Source organism: Lolium perenne, chromosome 3 (assembly GCF_019359855.2).
Source record: "Lolium perenne isolate Kyuss_39 chromosome 3, Kyuss_2.0, whole genome shotgun sequence".
Classification (NCBI taxonomy): domain Eukaryota; kingdom Viridiplantae; phylum Streptophyta; class Magnoliopsida; order Poales; family Poaceae; genus Lolium; species Lolium perenne.
This window is the reverse complement of record NC_067246.2, coordinates 151,295,128-151,322,778: the sequence shown is the minus strand read 5'-3', so window position 1 is coordinate 151,322,778 and position 27,651 is coordinate 151,295,128. Positions and strand designations below refer to the sequence as shown.

Sequence of the window (27,651 nt, the reverse complement as noted above, 5' to 3'; positions counted from 1 at the left end):
TGTATGATGTGTGTAAGAAATTGCTATTGCAAATTGCTATTGTTGTGTTGAACACTGTTTAAATAAGGCAAGAATTTTCCAGGTTTTAACACAAGTCAACGTGTGGCACCCTTGTCCCTGGCGCCACATTGCACTGTGTGGCGCCCATGGCATCGGCGCCACATATGTCAAATTATATGTCCAGACCATCCAGTGGCTCCGGAAGTTTGGTCCTTAGCCGTTTTGGCGAGACTGTTTGTGTGGCGCCCGTGCCACCGGCGCTACACCGCCCCGTGGCGTCGGCGCCACATAAACAGCCTTGCCAAAACGGCTAAGTCCCCGGAGAATTGTCTTACAATAGGTTCTGGGGAATTATAAGTCGATGTGTGGCGTCGATGGGAGCGGCGCCACACATCCTACCACGTCAGATCGGCGCACACCTCAGCGTTGACGACGCCACGTCGGATGGGAGAATGACGCCGTACGCACGGGCGCTACACAGTGAGGTGTGGCGCCGATATGGGGCGCCACACAGAAGAATTAGATTGGTGAAATAGTTTGGCCGGAAGGTCAGTCTGTGCTATAGTTTTACAAAATGATTATTTTTGTGTAAATCGTCTCCGATTCCTAGCGATCCCCTTTAGACTAACCCTAAAATTAGCTATCGAAAGGTCAAAAGAAAAAAAAATTTGCTATCGAAACCACCACTTAAAATGCTCTAATAGAGGAGCTAACCCATGATTCCGCTTTTGCCATAGCTGCCGCTGCCACTGCCCGCCGCCCGCTTCCCCTCCTCTTCCGCCCGCCGCCCGCCGCCCGCGGCCCACGCCGCCATCCTTATTTGCGCTACCAGCAAGCACCCAAAGCTCCCGCCCGCGCGTCCCTTCTACGATCCGGTCCTGCTGTTCCGCCAGAGAGCGAACCCATGATTCCGCCTTTGTTCTAGCTGCCGCTGCGTGCTGCCAATTCCGAAGATCGACTTACAGGACTGGAGAGGCAGCTCGTTCCTTCTCTATTCATCAGGCTCCCAACACACGCCCCTGCTGCGATGTTGGAGGGCAAGGGCCGCACTCGCGGCGGTGCGCAGGTGAAGGCCCGGGAGGCGGCCTGCAACGCCGTTGCCGGCGGCTCGGCTGGTAAGTTTTCCACTCCTTGCCTCGGGTGTCTTGGTTGCTTGTTTTTTTTTTTTTTTGTTCCGTCTTGCGTCGGTGGCATCTGGCGTGGATTTTGATGATTCTTGGTTTTTTCTTTTCTGTTGGTGTGATGGTGGCGCAGGGTTCATCTCGGCAACGGTGCTGTGCCCGCTGGACGTGCTCAAGACGCGTCTGCAGGTGTACGGCCTCCCTTCCAACCTTTCCTCTGGCTCTGCACCGCCTGGTAATTTTGCTCATCTCACGCCAGTGGCTCAATTTAGCAAACATCATTGTGCTTGTACTAAAACAGCATCGCACAAGATCAAAAAGAAATTAGAAAATAGTGTACTTAGTATAATTACAACTTAATTTGCTGAGCCTTCATATCCGCGCAACCACACAAGTGCCGCTGCACCTTCACATCCGCCACTGCCACACTCATGGTTGTCCTTCTCCTTTATATATGCATTCTACGAATGCTTTCTATGTACATATTGTGCCCTGTGACTTCAGAGTAAGGTGCGCTCGATCTGCCGTTTGATTGAGATCAAGCGAGGTACAAAAAGCCTGGTGGATAATCTATTACTCCCTCCGTTCCAGATTTTGTGTAGATATCTAAGTAAAATGCATATCTAGACACGTTTCAGTATGTAGGTTCGCTCATTTTGGAAAAAAAAACTGTGACAACAAATTTGGAACGAAGTTAGGTACTAGGCATCATAGTGCAGAGAATGTTGATGTTGTCAGAAGTTCAGAACTTGTTTGGAACTGGAGGCCTGGGACCGAAGTGGATAATCTGGTGTATCTCAAAGAGGGTTAAACAGTAATTAGGCATATAAAATCTGCTTGATATTATGGAAGATGTATGTAGCTAACTATGCATGCAATCTATCTTCTGCTACTGTGAACTGTGCAAATGTGTTTCCCCAACCATGCCGAAAGTAGTATTTAGTGTATATACATCATTTTATATTCGTATAGGTATGTTGATTTGACACATATAATGCTAAAATATTTACATCTATTTCTGTATTGCCATTATAGGGTACCTTGATAGAAAAATGTTGGATATTCAGAAAGCACCGATGTCATGTTGCAAAATCCACTACATTGGTCTTCATTTGATTTTATGACCAGCTTTTTTTTGTTATAGTTATCTTTTTTTTTTGTTTGCTGAGTAATTTTTCTCTCTTTATTAGGTAAGGTAATTATTTCAGGATTGCAGCACATACTCAAAACAGAAGGACTGCCTGGGTTGTATCGTGGCCTTTCTCCCACAATAGTAGCGCTATTTCCAACTTGGGCTGTAAGTTATCATTTATCTTGCATCCACAGTCAGTAATGTTACATGATTGTTTTACTTCACTTTTAGTTGTTTGTACCTGGGTAATCATTTTGTATTTTGTTGTCTGAGTGTGTGATCCAGTAATGACCAGCAAGTTGTAGAATAACCTAATGCACTTAATTGAGTATATATATGATATATCAGTCACGGGTAACAACAAATTTACCTAATTCTGGAAGTTCGTTTGCTGTTTGGACATCTTATTGCATTTTCATGTACTAGGCGGGGCCCTTGTGTTACTGTGATTTCATAAAAACTGCTCTCTTGCATTTTTGCATACTACAGGGCTTCATGTGCTGCTTAGGAGTTGCTGTATGAAATGTGATGTTATCATTAAATATGATTGTTTAACACTTCAAAGTATTTTTTTATAGTTGAGTCATAGTTTAACTATGTTTGATGGAATATTTGGCATTAGCATATAGTTTTCTGGATTTTCTGTTATTTCTTGTTTGGTAGAATGCAAAAGATTACCTTTGATTTTCAAGAACATAGGAAAGATTACAAGGAAGCCTTGTATTTTCGTTCCACTTAGCGGTGCTAAGGGAGATGAGGAGATCAAATAGGCTCCTTCTGATAATAGTACAGATTACTGATACCCGTTCTCTTCAACAGGTTTAGGTTACCTAATGAGGTTTAAATATTTTTCTGGAATATGGAATATGACTAACAATGTTTTGAATAGCCATGATACTCACTTGCTGTAAATTGGCATTCACATGCCTGACCAACTGTTCAAACTATGTAGGCAACTGCATAATATAAATGATTGATTATGTGCATTCAAGCTTGGCGCTGTGGGGTGTTGTTGCATGCTGGGTTTATTTGGTGATTAGTATAATTTTTGTTTGGACGCATATAGAATGACGAGTTAATATGAAAATCGCATGCAATCTTTTGTCTGTAATTCACTTCCTTTGTTGCTAGCTTTTCATGAGCCTTAGATATATTTTTTTGTTTATCTGCAGGTTACATTTTCAGTATATAATTACGTGAGGGGTCTTCTTCGGTCTCAAGGTTACCAAAGTGTGCTTTACTTACCATTTTATATTTCATCTGTACAAAATAGCAGATCTACATTTTTGTAGGAAGATGTTTGTGCTTGAGTAGCATTTTCTTTGTTGTGTAGATCTGCTATTTCATTTTCAGTTACTCAAACTCAGAGGAAAGCTATAGATCATCCTGATGCACTGTTGTTTATATATTCCTAGCAGTAAATCATGTTTGGTCGGTAGATTATAAATTGCTCGGTGAATATCTGATATCTTCTTATCATCGCCAATTCTTCTTTTGTGATACCGTCAAAGCGCTTCAGCTAAATACAAATAGTCTGCTATTTAAAAGAGTATAAGAGCAAACTACATTTGATGAAATGTCTGCCATATTTAATACCGGACTTTATGACTGATGTGGTTAATATGGTCAGTCTTAAGAGTCCAATACCTCTTTACAACAATATTTCATCAGTATCTGTGCAACTGTGTTAGTAATGACTTCTCGGTTACTTCTATCACAGTTTTGAACACTATTTCATCAGTATCTGCAACTATTTAGATTGTAGTGTCTGTGAGGCATTATGTCACAAGCATGTCATATGGGGGCTTTGGTATTGTTATTCGGTCCGATTTGCAGAGGACCTAAGTCCAGTCGAGCTATTGTCCTAGTCCTAGGTCTCATTGATCATTTGGCCAGACAAGATTGATGCTTTGAAATTTCACTAGGAGTCGTAATCAGCTAGGAGAGATAAGGTCGTACCCTAGTAGAATGTCGTTACTGTGTTGAGGGTCTGTCACATATATAATGAGGAATCTGTTGTCCTGGGTCTTGTGATAAGGACTCTGTAGACTAAGGATTTATTTGTGTGATAACATTGGATTTTAATGGCAACATCATACAATCTGTTGTCCTGGGTCTTGTGATAAGGAGTCTGTAGACTAAGGGCTTATTTGTGTGATAACATTGGATTTTAATGGCGACATAACTTCTTTAGTCCTTTCTGGTGTATTACAGGTGACTTTAGAGCCATATAATAGTAATAGCAGATCACTCCTAATGTATGACATCGTGTTTCATAGGGTAGCTCAACAATTTTAAATGTACCTAACTTTATCAGATCTGATATGGATCGATTTTCATGTGACATCATTTTTCTTTTACATTCATGTATGACATCTCCTAACCATGGAGAAGTAAGTTGATGTGTGCGATGCACACACAGATGCAAAGAAGAAATTAAAAGTTGAAGCTGAATCAATTATGTACCGTCTTCGACTGGACAACCGTGGAGTGGTAGAAAAGTGTATTAGTATAATTGTACTCTATTACGGTTTGATTTCCTCTCTTTCTTCTCCCTTCGACTTTCAAATTGGACATATTCTGAATCCTGGAATCTTCATTCATAAATATATGAAATTCATTCAATCTGTAAGAAAGATGTTCCAGTTATTTACCAGGCCAATTACATTATCAGCTCAGATAATATATGCTAATACTGGTTAACAACGTAAAATGAATCTTGAAATCAAAGATGAAAAGTCAACAGTTGCACAAAAATTCTAGGTGAACATGTTTGTAGAAGCATAACAGGTCATGGTACGGCTAATTTGGTGATTTGATATTAACTTCCAGGTCCCAAAGTGTACTTACTGATTTGCTTGTACTAGCCTCTATAATGTTTAGTTATTATGTTGCATGTCCTATTGTATGGTACCACTAATTTGGTGATTTGATATTAACTTCCAGGTCCCAACGTGTACTTGTTTGCTTGTAGTAGCCTATATAATGTTTGCATGTCCTATTATATGAGGTTCATACCTTTGTTTCTTATTCATGCCCTTTTATACGCCAAAAGTGTTTTTTTTTCTTTCTTGGCAACAATATGTATGGCCAGGATAGTAAGATTATTTTTCTGCCAGTACTCTTGGTTGCCCTTTGGATGTAGAACACTGTTATTTGCCTTTAATTGCTCTGGAACACTACAAGGGCACCAATTTGCCTAGTACCGTTACGAAAGTCGGTTAGCACCGCTTAGCAGGAGATTCATTTAAGCGAGATTCCGAAGCTACAGTTTCGCCTCTGGGACTCGAGTTAACACATGTGAAATCTCTATTTCGCCATTTGGTTAAAGGTACCTATTTCTCCTCTGCTACAAGAGGCGAAGGGGACTAGCTTTTTCTTCCACCTGGCACCATACACCACATTTAGCAACGTAGAGCCCATGTATTCATAATTTTTGACTGAACAATTTATGAAAGAAAACGCAAGCTGATATCAGCACACACATCAGCATTGTTAGGAATAAGCAACTTGTATTCCATGGGGCCAAAGGCCAAAATATATAGTACATGTGTGAAATATATGGAGGGACCCCCTAACTACTAGGGAAAATACAATATACAAATATCTCTGCAACACCCCCTCTCAAACTCATGGTGGATCCACAACACTGAGTTCGGAGAGTAGAAAGCGATGTTGCGCTCAAGTCTGGGCCTTCGTAAAGAAGTCCGCCAACTGCAAATCTATAGGCACATATTGGAGCAATAAGGTCATCTTGCACACTGGCACATACAAAAGAAACATCAACCACCAATATGCTTGGTAAGCTCATGCTTCACAGGTCACGTGCAATATTGATAGCATATATACTGTCATACAAGAGAGGAGTGGGTGAGACACCAAAATCTGCAAGTAACCACCGTAATCAAGTCACCTTGGCTATCAAAAGAGCCATAGCTCGCGACTCAGCTGTGCACTCGAACGAGAAACCGCGATCTGCTTCTTCGTCTTCCAGACAATGGGAGAAATACCAAGAAAAACACAGTAGGCAGAAACGAAATTGGCGATGCCGAAGGATCACTCGCCCACATAGCATCGGAGTAGGACTGGAGCTGTAACGAACTGGAACGAGGAAAGAAGAGACAAAGAGATATCGTTCCGCGCAAAATAGCGTAGAACACGAAGAAGGTGACTGTAGTGGACCGAAGTGGGAGCAGAAACAAACTGACTCAAAATATGGATATGATAAGAAATATGTGGACGAGTAACAACCAGATAGACGAGACTCCAGATGCATGTAGAGAAATATTGAGCTCCATAGGAGTCTCAACAGTACGCTCATCAATAAGAGCGGCACGATCAAGAAGATCATGAATATAATGTTCTTGGGATATAAAGAAACCATTAGAGGTGGACGAAACCTCAATCTCTAGAAAATAGCGAAGCAGACCAAGATATGACAAAAGAAGATATGACAAAAGAAACTGCTCACTGAGACGTGCCTTGACAAAGGCAATATACTCATCAACATACAGAAGAAGAGTGCAACCACATGTTTACTGGGAGAGAAACCAACAACAATGACCACAAAAGCAAAGCGCTCAAACCATGCACGAGGGGCTTGCGTAAGGCCATACAGAGAGCAACGAAGACGACAGACCATGCCATCTCTAACAGAATACCCAGGTGGTGGTTCCATATAAACATCCTCACGCAACTCACCATTTATAAATGCATTCTTAACATCAAGTTTAGAGTCCGAACAATGGTCATGTGAGCTACAAGAGCAAAAGTCTCTTCATAGTCACGATCATGCTCCTGCTGAAAACCCGGAGCAACAAGTCAAGCTTTATAGCGCTCAAGAGTACCATCAGAGTGGGTCTTAACCTTATAGACCGACTTACAGGTGATAGGACGAACACCGGAAGGAGAGGAACAATCTCCCACGTACCACTGCGCTTGCTCCTCAACCATAGCAAGCTGCCATCCAGGATGAACAACAACCTCACGATAAGTAGTCGGCTCTAGGACAACCAATACACTATAGCTAGCTGGATTATAGAAATCGAGAGGAGGACGAGGCCTTGTACGAAGAGAATAAGTCGGCTAAGATGGTGCATCTGAAGTAGAGGGTGCATCAGATGACTCGGTCACAACACATGGACGACGAATATAGTGAAAAGGAAAAGTAAGAACGGAAGGGGCAACCGGAGGAGATACTGGTGAGGTGGGTGAAGACGAAGGAGGTGTTCAAGGAGATGGGGGAAGGAGCTGTCGGAGACGTCAGAGAAGACGACACAAGGGGAGGAGAGGGAGAAGATACATGGGGGAACGAGGGAGGAGAACTAGGAAAAACAAGAAAAGAGAGATCCTCCACAATAGAGGTCGAGGAGGTCGATCACAGATAGAAAGGACGAGACTAGACAGAAGTCACATCCAGAGAAATGCGTATCCTACGAGCCACCGGATCCCAACAACGATAGCCCTTATGCTCATCACTATATCCAAGAAAAACACACTCAACAGGTTGAGCGGTGAGTTTAGTGCGTTCACGAGGAGCCCAAAAATGCGGTGGAAGAGAAGAAGCGATCATCATTGCACGAGCAGTCTCGAGAAGATGACAAATGTTTACGCTCAGCCACACCATTCTGAGCGAGCATGCTGCACGCCACGCAAATGCTTGGATATATACTCTCTAGCAGAGTCAACACGAAATACAAAATAGGTGTGGAGCAAATGCTTGGATATATACTCCCCAACAGAGTCAACATGAAATACAAAATAGGTGTGGAGAACTGAGTAAGAACCATGGCTGCAAACTGCTTATAAATGGAGAGCACCTCACTACGAGAAGACATGAAATATAACCAAGTGTAATGAGAAAAATCATCTATAAAAATGATATAATATCGATGGCCCCCCTTTGGAAGCGAAAGGAGCCGGTCCCCAAACATCAGAGCGAATTTAATTGAAAGGACGCCGAGATACAAACACACTAGCAGGCTAGGGTTTCTATTTGTTCACCTAGCCTACAACCCTGACACTGTAGCAAAACATCTACATCTCCTAAGACGGGCCCTAGAAGACCATGATGAACTAGTGACGGTAGATGAGAACCACAAAGGTGGCGAAGACGATGATGCCACCTCTGAAAAGAGCCAGTACCGGACGCGACGATAGCAGTAGAACTGGCAGGCGAGGTGGCAGCGGAAGGAACATGAAGCCAATCTAACTCCCAAAGTCCTTGAGAATCACGACGGCGACGGCCAGCTCCAACCAGAACATGTCTGCGACAATCCTGAACAAGACAAAAATCAACGTCAAGAATGATGCGGGAACCAGAGTCGACAAGTTGGCTCGCAGAAAACAGGTTCATGACGAGGAACATGAGAAATATGTGGAACAAAAAAGGAGGAACTAGAAATAGTGCCAAAGAGAAGTACCATCAGCAGTGAGAACATTAAGAGGAGAATCAAGAGGTCGAAGAGAGGACAAAATAGAAGAATCAAAATTCATATGAAAATAAGCTACAAAATCTTGAATGCACGGGGATGTACCTGACTCTGTAGAAGCTGGTGGTTGGTGGTCGCGCAGTCTAATTGGCTGGCTCAGTCGGTATGACCGGGTGCCACCCGGTATGACCGGGCCAACCAGGCTGGTATGACCGGGCTATGCTGACAAAACCTACAACGATTCCAGGAGCTCGAGCCGGTCTGACCGGGCGGCATGGCCGGTCTGACCGGGTGGTCCCCGACCTGAAACAAGTCAATCTAGACCGCCATTTCTCATCTATGGTTAAGTTAACCTTATTGTAATGGCCCTTTTACCCCTACCACAAATCTGAACTATATGTATCTCATTCCCCATCTAGATTAGGGTTAGACAAGATTTGAGATTAGACTTGAGCTTTGTCTCCCTAGAACCCTAGTTCTTTGTATCAAGGCACTCTTGAGGATTTCACACTCTTCATGGTTGATTCAAGGGCTACCCCTCTTTCATCCAAGTTCTAGTGTGGATCTCCTTCACCAATCTTCAGAACGGCCATACCGCCCGGTTAGACCGGCTCGAGCTCCTGGAATCGTTGTAGGTGTTGTCAGCGTAGCCCGGTCATACCGAGTGGCACCTGATCATACCGTCTTCTTCTTCCCTTCTCCCTTCTCCCCCTCTCTCTCTCCCTCTTCTTCTCCTCCTTCTCCTTCTTCCTTCTTCCTTCTTCTCCTCCCTCTCCTCCTCCCTCTCCTTCTCTTTCTCCACCTCCTTCTCCTTCTCCTTCTCAATTTTAGCAAGTGTAATAGTAGATCTAGCTTTTGATAAGATAATAACATACCATTAAGTTTTATTTGTGCTAGCAAGAGAAAACTCTCGAGGTAGATGACCTCGACGATTCTTGAAGGAATGAAAACGTATCATAATCCTCTTGTCATCAATTTTTGCAAATATCTCTTTCTCAACATAGCAAATCATCAAATCATTGAGCCAATCATCACCTATCTTGTTTCGAAGATTTGTCTTTATAATGTTCATGGCCGAGGAAACTCTCTCAACTGATGTCGTTTCCACCGGTAATGTCAATGGGAAAATCAAATGTTGTCTAGTTTGAACCAACATGAGAGCAAGATCAGTCAGACTATCAAAATCTAGGAAATCAAGACTTCTCTTCATCACATCAATATAAATGTTGAGCTCGTCAATCAAAAGATAGCAATCATGTGTAGAGAAATCAACAACGTACATTTTTGCAAGCTCAACTAGCTTCTGATGATCAAATCTGATGAATGAATCTCTAGGATCAAGGCATGCAACACACATTAACAGGCGTGTAGAAGCTTCACAAAACCTGTTATTCATCCAACTATATTTCTATCAAGCACCTCATTGAAGATTTGTACCTTGTAATGATGGAAGCAAGTAACCATTTTGCGTGAGCTTCTTGGATAACCCCTTGCTGAAATGTTATCATCCATATTAGGCACTATAATATTTCTTCCACCACAAAAGTTAGTAGCAGCTATCAATAGAGGCTCCCATCCATCATCTCTCAGTTTCTGCAATAGACTTTTCACGGACACAACCATATTCATAGCACTAACTATGTTCTGATCCTTTTGTTGCAATGCTTGTGATAAACCATTTGTTAAACCAAGCACTCGAAGCATCAAATGCAAGATAATAACAAATTCAAAGGTTTCCATGTTTATCATATAACCTGAAGCCAAACATCGCTCCTCTACATCTATCCCATCATGAGAAATACTATGCATCACTTCAATCACTGAATCCCACATTTGATGAATCTGAATTAGTGTTCTATGATGTGACCCCCAACGTGTATCACCGGGTCTTTATGTTGGCCTCTTCCTGACGAGATCTCCCCATTCTCTAGCAATGTCACCAAATGGTCATGATGTTTCTGCAACAATGCATCTTTCTTCTTACAAGAGGCACTCACCTACAAAATAATGTGCGTTAAGAATGTATGTGAGTACATATAGAGTTGGTGGGCAAAGAAATATACAACAACCAGAACTCACCATATTGACAATCTTATTCAAATGACCAAAAAAATCACCAACAGCTAGAACTCCTTTCACAACAGCCACAACCACCAACTGAAGTTGGTGGGCATAACAATGCACATAAAAAGCATGAGGGTTCTCGGCCAACACCAATGTTTTTAAACCATGTAGCTCTCACGCATATTAGAGGCACCATCATATCCTTGGCCTCTTAATCTAGACATCGACAAATCATGTTTAACAAACATTGCATCCAAAGATCTCTTCAAATTAGCCGATGTAGTATCAACAACATGCTCAACACAAAGCAATCTTTCCAAAACCTCCCCTTTTTGGTTCACAAACCTACAAACAAAATCATACATGAAGTATGATTAGAATAATTTCCAACCTACAACCAGAATTTACAAATTGTGTAATCACAAATAACTAACCTCACCATCACGGCCATTTGCTTTTTAACCGATACATCATGAGACTCGTCAACAAGTAGAGAGAAACTAGCATTCCCAATCTCACTCATAATAACTTGTGTAGTTTCTTCCGCACATGCCTGTGCTATATCTTGTTGGATTTCATGAGATGTCAATTGACAGTTGCCAGGAGCATTTTCATTGATCACATCGGCTACATCCTTGCATCTTGCGGCATACCAATCCAACATCTCAAGAAAATTACCCCTGTTCAAGGAAGTGCTTGACTCGTCGTGCCCACGAAAAGCTAGACCTTGTTCAAGAAGAAACCTTACCACACCACAATAGCCCTCAAACGAATTTCATAATCAATATGAGATTTCTCATCATAACAAGTGATAGCATATGACACACTTTGCTTTTGATTTCTGAAATCTTCACAACAATTTCTTGCATTGTTGCGAATGCTGCTTGGTCCACCTACATGAGCCTTAAAATATTCCGGTCCTTTCTTCCAATTTTTAAACCCTATCTTTGTGAAAGCATCATAACCGTGGTGTGAAGAAATACTTTGAGGTTTGAAAAGAAAACAATAGAAGAAATATGCGGCATTTTTCTCCACACTATACTCTAACCAATCAAATTTGTTATACCACACATCTAGTAATGACCTCCAATCTGCCCCAAGTTTTGTTTTGGGAAAACTATGGCCAATCAAACAACTCCGGCCTCTCGACAAATATGCCCTTCTCATTTTATCTCTAATTCTCGGGGTAGCATATTCATCAATTCGTCTACGAATTCCAGGATCAGAAACCACATTTGCTAGATTAAATACTTCATGAACATTGGAATGTGGCGATACAGTGTCCTACAATATCAAAGTTCAAATCATATTACAATATCAAAGTTCAAATCATATTTAGTATTCAGCAGACAACAGCTACAATGCTAAACAATGCAAAAAATTAGTCCTACACAATTCGGATATTTAGCTCTACATAATCGAGAGCAGTGTGATCGAGAGGATAAACTACCTCACTGTCACGTGCTCGCTTGCGACTTTCCTCTGTCTCCGCCGCTGCTGCCTCTCCTTCCTCCTCATGCGCTGATATCCAATCTAGCTCCTCCTGTTCGTCCATCGGGGAGCAGCGGCCGGCGGGGGGCAGTGGCGGCGTGACTGGCTGGGATCCCGGGATGTGGGAGAGGCGTGGGCGAGACCAGAGAGAAGTCGAGAGGAGAGGATGACGTCCAATAGCGCCCGGGCGGAGGCTCGAGGGGGCTGCCGGAAAGAGACGCATTGGCGGCTTGAGTCAGGGCGGCGCGCATGCGTGAGTGAGCTTCTGGTTTGGTTCTCGTCCACGCACAAGAGTTGTGGAGATGAGTAGGGTTAGCTGTGTTGATGGGCCTTAGTGGGTCAATTTTTTTCCAAATAAGCCTAGATGGTAGAATGGGCTAAGAAAGGGTCAATTTTTTGCCGATCGTGAGCAGGGGCGGCCGCCCACGCTCGCCCCCCATAGTGGCGCCGCCTGTGCCATTCTCCATGGTGATCATGACCTTGGTATTTTTGCACTTGAAGGACTTGTGGCCTTGTGTTCCACGCTTGAAACAAGTGACATTGGAAGGTCTCGTAGAGGCTTTTGAGGAGGCGGTTGAAGTCACCGGTTGCTTCATGCGACTTTGGATAGTCGTTTGCTTGGATGGTGTACAGGAAATGGAGGGCTTGGCACTTGTTGTAGGAGCGGCTGTAGCGAGCTTGGAGGCGAAGTAGGACTTGGACTTGGTGTATTTGATGTCCTCATTTACTTGGCGCTCGGCCTTGGAAGCTTGGTGTACCAATTCAACCATGTTGGAGTATGGTTGGAACTCAACAATCCTCTTGATTGGGTAATTTAGGCCATTGAAGAACCGAGCAAGAGTTTGGTTCTCGGATACTTGGATGTTTGCGCGCATCATGGTCAACTCCATCTCCTTGTTGCTCAACGGTCTTGGTGCCTTGCTTCAATTTTTGGAATTTGTTGAAGAGGTCGGTCATGTAGTGTGCGGGCACAAAGCGAGCTTGCATCTCCTCCTTCATCTCTTCCCAAGTGTCAATGGGGGCATCACCCTTTTCTTCCCTTAGAGTGACCACTTGCTCTCACCACGTGTTGGCATAATCTTCAAACTCAAGAGATGCCATGGCCACTTTCTTCGCACCGGAGTAGTTGTGTATGCGGAAGATCTTGTCAACCTTGAGTGCCCATGAGAGGTAGGCCTCGGCGTCATCTTCACCTTTGAACTTGGGCATGTGGAACTTGAGCTTGTCATACATGTTTTCTTCATCTTCCAAGTTCCTTCGGCGAGGTCAGATGCCTTCATCTCTTGCGGCTTGTGGTGGGTGAGGAGGTCTTCTGCGGCCAACCATAGCATTGGGTTGGTGTTGCATTTGAACACTAGCTTCACTTGGTGCGGGATGATGGTGTTGGCGATTGTCTTGCCGAGGTTGTTGACGACGTCCATTGTTGGCTACCTCCTCTTGAGCCATTGCCGGGTCTCCTCTTCTATGTTGGTTTTGGCGTGGATGATTCCGCAGATCACGCCAAGGTTGAGTTTGATGACCTTGGTCTTGAGCATCAACGTGTGGCTCGCGATGAGGCGCCAGGTCCATGTTGCGGATAACGTTGTCGTGGGGTTGGTCGTCACGCCCATGCTGGGCATGGCGATCATGTTGATGGCGGTCATGGTGTGGTTCTTCTTGTTGAGGGCGCTCATGTGGACGAGCATGTCGATGAAACTCTCCTCTCCTTGAGTTGGAGCGTGAGTCTTCATGGCGATCATGTGGTCGATGAAGTCGATTAGGGTCTCCTCGCCTTGAGTTGGAGCTTGATGACGTGTGACGATCATGGGAGTAATAGTCTTGTGAAGAGCTTGATGATGATGAAGTAGAGCGGTGTCGGTGGCGGCAACCCAAATTGTTGATGTCTCGCTCGAGACTATCCATGCTCCATGTTCGCATCATTGGCCGCCATTTGGCCATTCAAGTTGTCCGTGGCTTCACGAAGGAGGGTCATATCTTGGTTGACGACGGTGAAGTTGTGTGCCCCTTCTTCATATTGCTCATCGATGCGCGTCTCGAACAAGGCGGGTTGCTCCTTGAACTCTTGGTGTTGAGTCCATAGGTTGTGTTGGGTAACCAACCTCTTGTTGTTGTCGAGGACTCCATCTTCCTTTGCTTGCTCTACGTTTCTAACCATGATATCAAGGCAAGAGCTATTTGGTGGATGCTAGTGGAAGAAACTACCTTCAAGTCTCACCTGATAGAATTGGGTCAACTAACGAAACCAAGAGAAAAACCAATTTGTGTTGGCGTACATACGCAAAAACACACGCAAAAGCTAGCAAATATGGTGGTAGGTAAGGATGGTGGAAAGCCAAACGATGAAATCGGAAATCGATTTTTGTTGTTAAGAGTGGGTGAAATCTAAAAATGGAATGTCAAAGCGATGATCACTATAAACACGGAAAAGATGTGGAACTCACGCACGAGATGAACGGGGTTAGTGCGACCAAGGAATGAGCGGAACAAACACAAGAACCAATTAGCAAGGTGGTGCTCGTTGTCACACTAACACAAAGAGAGGCAAAGCTTTGGTTGCAAAATGAGAGACCAAGATTCACACGTAGCCTCTCTTCTCTTCCCTCTCTTTTGCTTAAAAGCTTTTTTTACTCTTTTGTATATGGTAGCACTTTGCACTCTTTTTCTCTTTTTGTGTTTTCCCAGCTTTTTCTCGCACTATGTTAGCGTTAGCTTCGCTTTTGCTATTTTGCCACACGAGTTTTTGCTTATAAGCTTTACTCCACACTACACACACCTCACAATCGGGGCCACGTGCAAAGTCTCGCAACACTTGACAAGCAATGCTCGATAGGGTAGATCGCAAGAGGAAGAGGGCTACAAGGTAATGCAAGTTATACCTAGATGGTGCGTAGGCGGTGATGATCACACAACTTGCGAAGATGGTGGTGGAGGCAATTGTATGCTTGCTAGTTCGGGGTGCCGAGGTTGTTGTCGCTTGCTTCGGGGATGTGGGTTAGTATCACAAACAAAGGCACTCAAACCGAAACAACAAACACAAGTTAGAGGAATTTTTTTGGGTCAAAACAACTTTTTATGGGATTTTCCCTGTGCAGGCCGGTCATACCGGGTGGAGGGGCCAGTCATACCAGGTGGTCCGGTTATATCGGATGCTCGGTCGGGCTCGAATTTGAGCTGTTCTTGAGGGAAATTGACCAAAAATCGATGGAAACGAAAAATTTGGGGCTAGAAAGTGGGGAAATAGTAGATCAACACTAGGAACACGAAATCAATGGACCAAAACCACTCAAAACTCAACCAAATCGTAGATCCATCAAGAGGCAAATTAGGGCTACTTTTGGGGGATTTTCGAATTTCTTCTAGAGATGAAATTGGGGTGGTGGGGATCAAAATCGTGGCAACCAAGAGCTGCTGATACCACTTGATGAGACCCTAGGTCTAGGGTGGCCCAAATCCCACGAAATTGACCAAACTTGTAGATGGAAAGGATGGGAGAGGAAGAAGAACACACAAAAACCAAACCAAACACACACGAAATTAGACTCCCTTGGTAGGTTAGACCAAGCCAATAGAATCACTTCTTGGAGAGACCCTTAGGTAGAATCCAAGAAGGGAGAGATTGGTGAAGGAGATCCACACTAGAACTTGGATGAAAGAGGGGTAGCCCTTGAATCAACCATGAAGAGTGTGAAATCCTCAAGAGTGCCTTGATACAAAGAACTAGGGTTCTAGGGAGACAAAGCTCAAGTCTAATCTCAAATCTTGTCTAACCCTAATCTAGATGGGGAATGAGATACATATAGTTCAGATTCGTGGCAGGGGTAAAAGGGGCATTACAATAAAGTTAACTTAACCATAGATGAGAAATGGGCGGTCTAGATTGACTTAAAGTGTTTCGGGTCGGGGATCACCCGGTCAGACCGGCCATACGACCCGGTTAGACCGGCTCAAGCTCTTGGAATCGCTGTAGGTGCTGTCAGCGTAGCCCGGTCATACCGGCCTAGTTGGCCCGATCATACCGGGTGGCACCCGGTCATACCGGCTGAGCCAGCCGGTTAGACCGGCCTGTTTTCTGGGTGCGGTACTGAGCAGCCTTGGGGTAGCAGCCGGTCTGACCGGCCGGGGTGGCTGATATGATCGGCCGGTCCTTTTCCTCTTCGTCTCTTAAACTCATACCTAATGACACATAGAACGTCGGCATGAGGTAGCATTCCATTCAAGGGTGTGTCTAGGTCAAGTGTAGAGAGGAGTGAGTTCACCTTGTCATGTATAACTTTCACTCGGGCTCGAGTCATCGGTCCACTTGGGGGACTAGTTGGCCTTGGTGTAGTGTCGTCCTTGGACGGGGCTACATCATGATGAGGGCATGACTCTAGCCCTTACCCAGAGGAGTGGGTAAGTGGCGGAGCAGTGGGCCGCAAAGGTGTCGATGGAATAGGCAACGCCGGAGGGCCATGGGTAGCAAGCATGGAAGGAACCTCAAGCAATCCAGCGCCACGTAGGCGAGTCTCCTCAGCACGAAGCTTAGATAGCACCTCCGAAATGGGGACACGATCACATACAAGCAACTGAGCACGGCGGGGCTCAAACTCCTTCCAGAGCAGAGATAAGAACTCGTAGACGCACTGAAACTCCATGATAGAGCGCATAGTCTGACAACACGAGCAAGTACCACAAACAGCAGTGCGAAGAGAGTTGAGTTGGCGTTAGATAGCAGCACTCTGCGCGTAGAACTGATCAATAGTAGAGTCACCGTGCCGAAGTTCATTCTCCTGACGATCCACGAACATATACAGAGCATCCCTGGATGGTTGATAACCCTGACGAAGGTGAGCCCACGTGTCAGCGACACAGTTTTGAGGCCCATAAACTCAGAAGCAAACTGCGATAGAACACACGAGGTAAGAACAGCCGTAGCACGAGCATCATCGTCCATCAACTGGGTCTCCAGCCGGTAGGTTTCAAGAGCGCCAGAATACTCGTGGACCTTCTGATCATACGTGGCAAAGGAAGCATTGTCGGCAGTCTTGGTGGCATCCTTGTCAGCCTGAGTAGCAACAAAGCACACCCCGAAGACGGAGACCACGCATGTGAATGCGCATAAAGGCAAGAAAATCAGGATAGTTTTTTGCCATCAAAGATTACCGGGCATCGAGGAATTGCAACATAGCCCGTCGAGGCACACATGTTGTTTTTTCTTTTTTTTTATAGACTCGTAGGTTTGGTAAACAAACAACAAAAACAGATCGACAAGGTCGGGACCAGAAACCAGGAACCGGACGATGGGCGGCAGCAGCCCGACTGGGGGTGGCCTGGACAAAGGGGCATGGGCCTGCGGACGGAGGGACGCGGGCGGCGGCCAAGGAGCTGACAGCGGCGTGGACGGGCGGCGCGACCTAGACGGGTGGCGCGATCTGGGGCGGGCGCGACCTGGACGGGTCGGGAGGGCGTCTGACCTTGACGGGGCGGGAGTGGTCTGACCTTGACGGGGCGGGAGGGCGGCCGGGCTCGGGCTGGCCATGATCGGGAGTTCGACACGGAGGAGAGAGGTCAAGCACAATGACCTATACGGGAGTAATTTTTGCATTAGTTGCGTGTGCAAGAAACCCTAACTTAGCTCTGATATGCAACTTGTATGCCATGGGGGTCAAAGGCCACAATATATAGTACATGTACATGTGTGAAATATGCATGGAATCCCCTAACTTCCAGGGAAAATACAATATACAATTATCTCTCTAACAAGTAGCAATCAAGATTAAGCACACATATCACTGAAGATATTAGCTAGCTAGCTGCAACAATTTAACAGCATTTGAGCACACATATTCAATGGGTTGACAGCATCTGATTTGTTCAACCAGGGGCAAAAGGGACATTTCATAGGTGTTCTTTCTCCTAACATAAGAAGCATTACTTTATAGTGGTGTTTTCTAGCAAATTATGTGGATTTTGTAATGGTACTGGGCAGGTTTTTAGAATGTCTGAGCAATTGACTTAAAAGAATGGTGCCTAGGGGCAAATTTTGACTAAACATTATCCACAGCTGCAGATGTATTTTCGTTCTGATAAACTAATTATGATGTTTTTAACTTGAGGTTGTGGATTATGTTCAATAGCTAATTTGCACTTAAAGTTATACTGGTTGTCAGCATACTCTTTCTACTTTCGTCGATGTAGATAACAGAGTAATTATCATACTTGGGTGTCAGCTCCTGACTATTCATCTTCATTTTACAGATGCTAGAAATAGTGAACTTTCAGTAGAAGCAAATGTTTTAGCTGCTTCATGTGCTGGGATTGCAACAGCTATTGCAACTAATCCATTGTGGGTTGTGAAAACTAGGCTACAAGTACGTATACGATGTTAAGTTACATTTGTTTTTGTTTTCTGAAGAGTGGTACTTATTTTTGAATCAGAGACATTTCATTTTTGGAAATTTAAGGTGTCACAAAATTCTTCTAAACGTATCTTCTTTTATGTGATATGATTAAGATCCTGCAAAACTGGTATACACCTTGGCTCACAGTAGTATCTTGTAGTAAATAAATACTGCTTGTAATTCTGTGTAATAGAGGGCCATATCTGGTAACGGCTAAATTAAAGTTCTGGTAGCTGAACTTTTGACATGGTGACGTTCTTTTCAGAGGAGCAAGGGGCCTATATAGACATGTAATGGCAAAATTAAGTTGTACTACCTGAATTTTAAGAAACCAGAAGAGAACACAATATACAGTATGAATACAACTTAGGATGTAATCGAAACCAACCAAAAGTCAACTGAAGTTGCCGTTGGATTGCTTGGATGTTTATTATTGAAACTAAGTAATATTACGATAGAACATACAGTTGACCAAAAGTGTATTGAAGTGTTTATTATTAATGACTAACTCAAAGGCGCATTATATCTGGACCTGATCATTTACAATGAGTCACACATGAAATATTTGTTCCGTAATATTGGGGCTCAGTTCTTAATCTTAGCACACATTGAATGATATTGAACCACTGACTATAGTATCTCATACTCTGTTCTCTCTTAAAGACACAAGGGATGAGGCCTGGTGCGGTTCCTTACACAGGCATCTTATCTGCGTTACATAGGATTGCAGCAGAAGAGGGTCTCCGTGGATTGTACAGGTAGGTTGCATTATGACCATAAGCGTTATAGTTTTCTTTTTTACCGTGTCCATGATTCTGTTTTCCATGACTACAGTGGTCTTCTTCCTTCTCTAGCTGGGGTTACTCATGTAGCCATCCAGTTCCCAGTATATGAGAAGGCGAAGCTGTACGTTGCCAAGAAAGGTAGTAACATATCCTTTGGTACTGAACTGTGGGACAACATGTGTAAGAGATTGACAGAAAAATTGCATGTTGTTTTGCAGACAATACTACAGTTGATAAGCTTGGCCCTGGACAGGTAGCTATTTGTTCCTCAGGGTCCAAAGTAACAGCCTCGATAATAACATACCCTCACGAGGTATGTTTATCGATCCTCCCTATTTGATAGTACAGTTTCATCAATTGAAGGTTTATCTTTCGCTGCATATATTCTTCTTCTGATATGGAATATCTGGGTATCAGCACAGTATGTCTTGCAGCTTTTGTCAGACTGTTTTTAACCACGGATTGGAGCAGTCGAAAAATTATTATACTTCTTCCCTAGGGATAATGGAGTGGAGCAGTTGTTAATCCCTAAAATGAGTAGCCTATTTTCAAATGAAATACTTAGTTTGTGAAAAGAGAGGCTAAGGAAATATTTCATTCATGTTAAATATAAGACATATTTTGTTTGTTAAGATAAGGGATTGACCAAAAATTAGTTTTCTTATATAAAATTACTATCGTAAGTACTACATAATTTTGAAAACACTTCAAGGGAGAGCAATTTCATGATAAATTATTGGGAGAAAGGAAAGAGGTGTCAAATTAGTGACACGATCACCTTCTGTTGTCACATTGAAAGGCATCTATGTTTCATATAATTTTCATTTAATTCACAGGTTGTACGGTCTAAGTTGCAAGAACAAGGTCGTGTTTCACATGGTGCTAGGTACACTGGTGTAACTGATTGCATAAAGCAAGTGTTCCAGAAGGAGGGAGTTGCCGGCTTCTACCGAGGTTGTGCTACAAATTTGCTGCGAACAACGCCAAATGCGGTCATTACTTTCACCAGTTATGAGATGATCAATCGACTCATGCACCAGCTCTTGTCCCCTTAATCGAAAGACCGGAATGATTGGATCTTCAATGATCTTGCAATGCTGACACATACCATCTTTGATGTGTTGTGGATGTAATGGTTCGTGATCAAGATTGCACTGGCATTTGTCCATTATTGAAGAAAAGTCACCGAAGACAGGCAGATTTTGGTGAAAGGAGTAGATTAAGACCCAAAGGTTTTTGATTCGCCGTTACAGAAGATCCATTCATTTACCATCTAACTCTGAAGTGTAATAGCTAGAGCCAATCAGTTGTTTCTAGAACACTGACATGCTAATTGCCCTTTTATGTTGACTAGGACAAAGCCCGTGCTTCGCTATAGACACTCCTGCTAGACCACAAATGCATAAATTTTTTTTCTAGAGGTTATGAGAAATAAAATAAAAGAAATGGGCTTTTAAGTGTGAGTGAAAGCATCCCAAGACGGCCTAGCCTAGTTATCCACCAACCCAAGCACTCCCTTTGGTCGCTTTCTCCTCCGTCCTATTCTCCATCTCTTGTCGACATGAGCTTCGTTTCTTTTTTCATTTTATGCACGGCAACACCGACATGTCGCCTTGTGGTGAACCCGTCAGTTGGCGTTTGTGCCTGTTAGGTGTCATGGCATGAACTCATCAAGCCTTGTGCGATGTTTCTGTCTGACAATATTCGGTTATCTTACCATGGCAGAAACATAAAGTTTAAGTTCTTCATTCAACTCAAGATTTAAAAAAATTGCAAGGTGCTTTGATGCCCCTTGTCATCCCAGCCGTACAAAAAAGAGAATTTACTTGAAACACAATTGACAAAACTGCAAAGTTCTTGATGAGGTCTTAAGCCTCGATTTGTGGCCCGATCTCACGAATTGACCAAAAACAAGAAGGGGGAGGAATGAACACCAAGAACTTGAAGAACACGGTGAAGAACACGATGAACACACGCAACGCTACCCAATACAATTTCGGTTTACTCCCGATAGCCCGAACCACTATCCCGATATAATATCTCGAGGGAAAGACATGAGGTTAAATCCTCGAGAGAAAGACCGGTATATGATCTATAGAGTCACACGTGTGAGAAACCGGTGGTAGAATCACATGTGCGGAAAATAAATTATATAAGAAGTATCTTAATACAATAGATTTGGTAATCTAAGGAGGGGTTTCCCTAATCCCAAAGGGATGGTGGAGGCATAAGCCAAGTTCTAACCTAGGGTTCTTAGGTGGGGAGAGGGAGCTATATATATAGCGAGCCACTGAGGTTTTGCTTGGTTGTCAGGGTAGCCAGACCTAGGGAACCGTGTCCCCGCGGGGGATTTTAGCGTGCATGCGGGATCCCCTCCTTCATCAGGGAGATCCGCTCCTTTCCCTGGGTTTGTTTGGTAGTAGGGGGAGGAAACATTTCGGATACAGAAAGATGATAGAATTTGGAAGAAAGACCTTTGCCGCATAGCAGTTACTATTTCCTTGCAAATCAAGTGGTGGCCAGAACTATTTTTGTGTGGTTAAATAACAACAGCCATTTAAATTAATATGTACTGCATCACTGTTCCAAAAGTTCTGAATTACAGAACTCTATCAACTTCAAATTTAGCTAGCAGAAATACAAACACCGCCAACTGCGCTCGCCGAGCACCTTGATAGATTCTCCTCGCCGTCAACCAGAGTAGAGGCCAGCTGATACCACCTCTAGGCTCCTGCTTGCCGACGTGCCGCCGACCATCGTGCTCTTGCTCGCTGAGAGCCCTCGCCGGCTGTCGTGCTCCTACTCGCCGAGAGCTTCGGAGGCTGTCGTGCTCCTGCTTGCAAGAGCCTTCACCGGCCATCATGTTTCTGCTCGCCAAGAGCTTTGCCGGCCACCGTGCTCCTTCTTGCCGAGCGCGTCGCCCGCCACAGTGCTACTGCTCGCCAACAACATACATGGAGTTCAGAGTTTAAAGAATTCAACAATCACCAACAGCTAGCTATATCCAAGTGCAGCATCATACAGCAATTAGTCGCAACCTGTTATAATATTGTTCCAAATAACCTGCACCGGTATGCTGTAACTTAATGACTTGCGCCGACAGGCAGCATCCCATTTTACCAGAGGAAGACAACCGCCCGGCCGTCGCTGTTGCTGGAGAGAACATGAGCTTCCAGGCGGGACAGAGCTCAGGCTTTTACTGAAACCTAACAATGTGCTTCCATAGCAGAGGATAATACTAACTGATCCATCGCAGAACATAGAATAGGCTTTTTTACTCAAACGCAAACCTTTTTGGAGATAGACAAAACAAAAGGGGCAAGATCAACTGCGTTAGTATGCAAGTCATTTAGTTAAGTCGAATTCATTTACTTGTCGCATAAAGGAATTGCATCTAAATGGAACCATGTCACTCCAATGAATGGGATATGCAGCTAGCCGTAGTGTTCTATGCACTGAATACTAATGCAGCTTATGCACACATCGGATTGAAATTAGAGAGCAATATTTTTCACAAAGTCGCCTTGAGTGGAAGAATTGAAGAGCCATAATCATTTAAACCAAACATACAAGAAAATGGTGTTACTGAAAGTTCCAAACTCAAATGACACACCAAAATTACAGCCTCATGGAGTTAATGTCACATAGACCTCTGAACTAAATGTGTACTGAACAATGGTACATATCTTCTCTTTCTAAATAGCTGACCACATTTTCTTGCCCTCCTGTGAAGCCACATCACTCTAATTTCTCCCGCCTGCGAGTCCATCACGCACATCGTCTACCGGCATGCTTCCTTTCCCTTCGCCGGCATGGGCTGGAACTATGCTGCGGATCGATATGGGCTGGGACGACATGGGCTCCGCTGGCCGCTCGCGAATGGGCTACAAATAGCTTTGGTAGGCTCGCAAACTTGACTGCTCGACTAGCTCGACGTACTCAGCGTTCATCCTTAAAAAAAAGGAACCAGCCGCTGAACTTTGTTATCTTCCTCCGCCACAGCCAGCATCCGTTCTCTTCCCAACAAATCTGCCGCGGTGATTTAATACTCATGAAAGCACCAGTTAAATCCGAGCATTCAACGAGTGAAAACTGCTCAATGGAGCTCATCCGCCGCCGATGTTCCCTCCACCTTAAAAGGGAAGCGATGGTGCCATCGGCCTGCACATCAATCACAACAGCCTGCTCACGCCGCCACCACGCCTAGCGGCCTCCACTCTGGTACTGCTCACCAACCTAATTCCTCCTGTTTTTATACAATTCCTAAATCCCTCAAATATATCTTCCCAATCTTGTAGGTTGATTTCCAACTTCTTTGGATTTCTTCTCTTTCAATTTTACCACACAGCCTCCGGACTATATTTTCCCTTTTTGCTTGGTTCAGGTAGAGGTCAAGAACATAAAGGTTACTGCTGATTTGTTCATCTAGCATCTCTAATTAACTTTCCTTTTTACTCCAGTTCGGATCACAACACCACGAGCGCGAGTTCTCAATATGGCGGATGTGCTCCTGCTGCTGCATACGATTATTGGTACGATCCACCGGGCCCGTGCAACTAACTGCCGCTGGAGCCTATGAGGTCGTTCTCCTGTGTTCTCGCCTCCTATTCGATTTTCTCTCCAGTCATCATGTTCGTTCCTATGCGTTGCTGATAGGAAAAACAGACTTTTCGTGTTCGTGATTGCCGGAGCACATGCAGGAGAGGGCAGAACAGTAGGTGAGCTGCAGCTCTGTTGATTAAAATTCCTCTTGATTTATATCCCCTCGGTGTGTGAATAAATATAGCTTACACATTTCGTCTAATGAATTTGTATCTAACCATGCTTCTGCTAATTGAAGTTACAGATTATTTGTGCCTGCCGTGTAGCAAAGGTTCAGAATAAACAATACAGAAGATTTTTGATAATTAAGAGATTACACACCGCTGTGTCCTTAATCTGGTCGGATGTTACTACGAAGCCGCGTGAACCGAGGCATAGCCCGGATGGTTGCCGGGTGCTGATACCTGTGCTACCCGTGAGAGTTCGAGTGCTAGCGCCCGCTCTCTCATTGTACACACCAAAATATCATCTATTGAATTGCTTGGAGGGCTTCTTACCCCCAAGTCGCATTTTTCTATACGAAGCCGCTATTAGTTGCACTCCCACTTGGATATTTCTTATCATTTATTTATCATTTGAACTTATGTGCACTACATATAATTTGTTTGTCCAGATAGAGATGAGAGTACATAGGGTCTTCAGTCTTCACCTCCCTATGGATAAACGTTACAGCACGTTGCTGGCTTTAATAGATTCGTCTCCTACATGTATGATTTACAGTTTGTTTATACATTCAGTTTTACCTAGATTAACAACGCCGTCCATCTTGAGCCCCCGGTAGATGTACTGATAAGAAAAATTATGTATCACTTCAGTTATAGAATCTATTTATTTTTTCTTGTAGTTATGTCTCGTTACTATTTTTTTCAACTTTTGCAGCCAACAGGTAAATCAAGCTCCTGTTCTGAAGATATGTCTATGAGAAGTATTTGCTAAATTATCAAGTTCTACATGACACACTTCTATTTGGTATACCTGCATATTGTTTACGCTGCAGGAAGGCAAGCAGTGTGGTTGCCGGCGGTGCCTGCTACTACAGCGACAACGCTACAAGTTCTCTCTTAGTTTTATTTTCCTTCTCTTCTTCCATTCATTGTGGTTGAGGTGCTGCAAATGAGATGTCTAGAATGACACAGCATGCTTTTCATGTTGTTTACCATAGTTTTCCAGAAAAGGGGGAAAACACCAGGGCTAATATAAGTGGTATATTAGCCGTAACACCAATGACTGTTAAAATTTTGCACTGTCACCTTAGTTTGGTAACCGTCTGGATATTTTATTCACATAGATATTTTGTTCACAATATGTTGCATACGGAGTAGCAATTAAATCCATTTTCTCATGTTGTGTGGTACATCAAGATAATAAATAATTCAGTATATTTTCCACTAAGACAAGCCTAAATATAAGTTAAGGCGAAGAGAAATATTTTCGCTCTCATATACTATATCCTGTAACCGACAAGCAGGCTGAGCGTACAAGTTTATGTGATTTACAAGTTTTGCAGGACAGAATATTTAATGGTGGGGCCAAGCAGCTACAAGTTTATGTACTCTACAAGTTTTGCAGGAGAGAATATTTAATGGTGGGATCAACCAGCTACATGTTTATGCTGAGTGCATGGAGCAAATTGAATAAATTGACTTTGGGAAGGTCGATTCCAAGCACCATCAAGGGAGGCAAACGGCACAATGCACGACATGGTTAGGGTTTTCTTCTTAATAATACATAAAGTAATTTTGGAGATGAACACCCTATTTTCCTTTTCAGATACCTCCTGGACGGTGTAACTATGTCTTATATACAAGCAAAAGATCACCATGCTATGCAGCAAGGCGGAGTAAAATTATTTATGTTCCATTTATTTAATTCTATGGCTGCTCTTAACATCTCCACATAATATACCTCCTTCTTCATTTGAGCTTTCTGAATACCTGAACCTTTCAAGGTCCTCCTAATTCAGTTTATTAAAATTATTCCGAGAGCATAGACTTAAATTTCACGTTTCGCAAATTTATTCCATAAATTTTCCGCAGCAACGCGTGGGGTATCATCTAGTTCATAGTATGATTGCACACATTACAATGAGTCTTAAGATCACAAGGCAGTCCAGTATTTTGGTTCAGGCATCACTAATAAAGTTACAATTCATCGATGTTATAAGCAGCAACAGATGTAATGCTAACAACCACAGCGATTAATGATAGCAGAAATAATGGCTTTCAAAACCTTCAGTAATTTGCAAGACACAACTAAGCAGGCATCAAAATTGGCAAACATCCCTGTATTATAGACCAGAAGACGAGAACAAATGTTATGACTGGCAATTAATCACACGTATCAAGACTGGCTCAAGAGAAAATGCTATGACTGGAGATAAGTACTCACTGCTCACGTTCTTGACCTAAAGAAACAAGCGAGATCCGGATAAACTTTGTGGATTTGTGGCAATCTGGAGATAGACCTAGAGAAACGAGCAAGATCTGGAGCAAATTTGATGAAGGGGATAACCTTTGTAGACGAGCTTGGACGGTGGTCTTGGACCGGACGGAGATATTGGACGAAGGCGAGCGGAGGAGAGCCTGAGCGAAGCCGGCCGGCGGAGAGCTCGGAAGGAGGAGGAGACCTCGGACTGCGGAGGACGGAGGTGGTGGACGGCGGATGGCTGTCGCCGGGGGATGAGGAGATCGCGAGCATCGGTGTGGCCGCCTCCCAATCGCGAGACCAAGTCGCGGATCTAGTTCCCCATGTCTCGACTAGTGGAATTCTCTCCCGGCGACGAACGCGGAAAGGACGCGGAAACAATGCCTCGCGGGCATCCAAATGCACAGGTGGGCTAAACCAGGGCAAATGGGCCGGGGAAAACATAGGGACCCTCCGGGAAGGGCTGCAACCAAACGAGCCCTAAGAGGGGTAGTTCAGGTACAGACAAATGGAAAAGGCAGCACTTCCCATAGCATTCAGACGGTAAGACCGGTGGTGCCGGGCTGGACGCTGGTCTGGTTCCGGTTGGGTTCGGTGTGGGAGCCGGCGGTGTCAGTTTCGCAAGGTCTTCTTCCGTCTCCTCTTCCATGCTTCCGTGACGTCGAATTTGAGCGTAGTTCTTGATGACGATCATGATGCGGCTAAGACCGAAGGTCGGCCTGCATCATCCCCCACTTGAAAAGGTGTCGTCCTCGACGAAAACGCATCATGAACGTGTAGAGGAGGTATATGACACCAACGCTTCAATGTCCCTTCACTTGTCATGAATCTATCAATAGCACAAGAAAAGGAAAGGAACACTCAAAGCGTAGCCAAAGTCCAATGGGTATAGCAATAGACCTTAAGTATAAGAAAATCACCTTATCATAAGGTCGGTGTGCTCTCATTGAGAGATCTTGTGTAGTAGATGTGTGTGGTCGAAACCACTCATTGAAGCTCATCCATAAGTCCGTGGTTGTACCTTCACACAACAAACATGTAGTAAAATATGTGTATGCGTGATAGAGGATCACTGTCGGGGGGATGGCCTCCGATAGGTCAAGACTATGGCAAATAATCCATGATAAAGTATTTATAAACCGGATTAAAGGATAATCCGAATTATGGAGACTTGGTTTAATAGTGCTGGATGAAACAATCCGGTATACCAGGAGGGGTATG

The 27,651-nt window shown here is 43.9% G+C and overlaps 1 protein-coding gene and 1 long non-coding RNA gene across 2 annotated transcripts; one reads left to right on the top strand and one right to left on the bottom strand.

Moving 5' to 3' along the window:
- The first annotated feature begins 706 nt into the window (after positions 1-706).
- On the top strand, positions 707-20,647 carry LOC127327059 (nicotinamide adenine dinucleotide transporter 2, mitochondrial). Its single transcript, XM_051353843.2, has 9 exons — positions 707-1,115; positions 1,255-1,356; positions 2,312-2,418; positions 3,426-3,474; positions 18,477-18,589; positions 19,283-19,377; positions 19,454-19,542; positions 19,623-19,717; positions 20,241-20,647. Exons 1-9 carry the CDS (start codon positions 1,028-1,030, stop codon positions 20,457-20,459), a joined length of 957 nt encoding a protein of 318 aa, XP_051209803.1. The 5' UTR covers positions 707-1,027; the 3' UTR covers positions 20,460-20,647.
- A 5,429-nt stretch (positions 20,648-26,076) lies between these two features.
- On the bottom strand, positions 26,077-26,868 carry LOC127327156 (uncharacterized). The gene is made up of 2 exons (XR_007868410.2): positions 26,395-26,868; positions 26,077-26,288 (listed from the first exon to the last, which is right to left on the bottom strand). It is a non-coding gene; the product is annotated as an uncharacterized lncRNA (long non-coding RNA).
- Between the last annotated feature and the right edge of the window lie 783 nt (positions 26,869-27,651).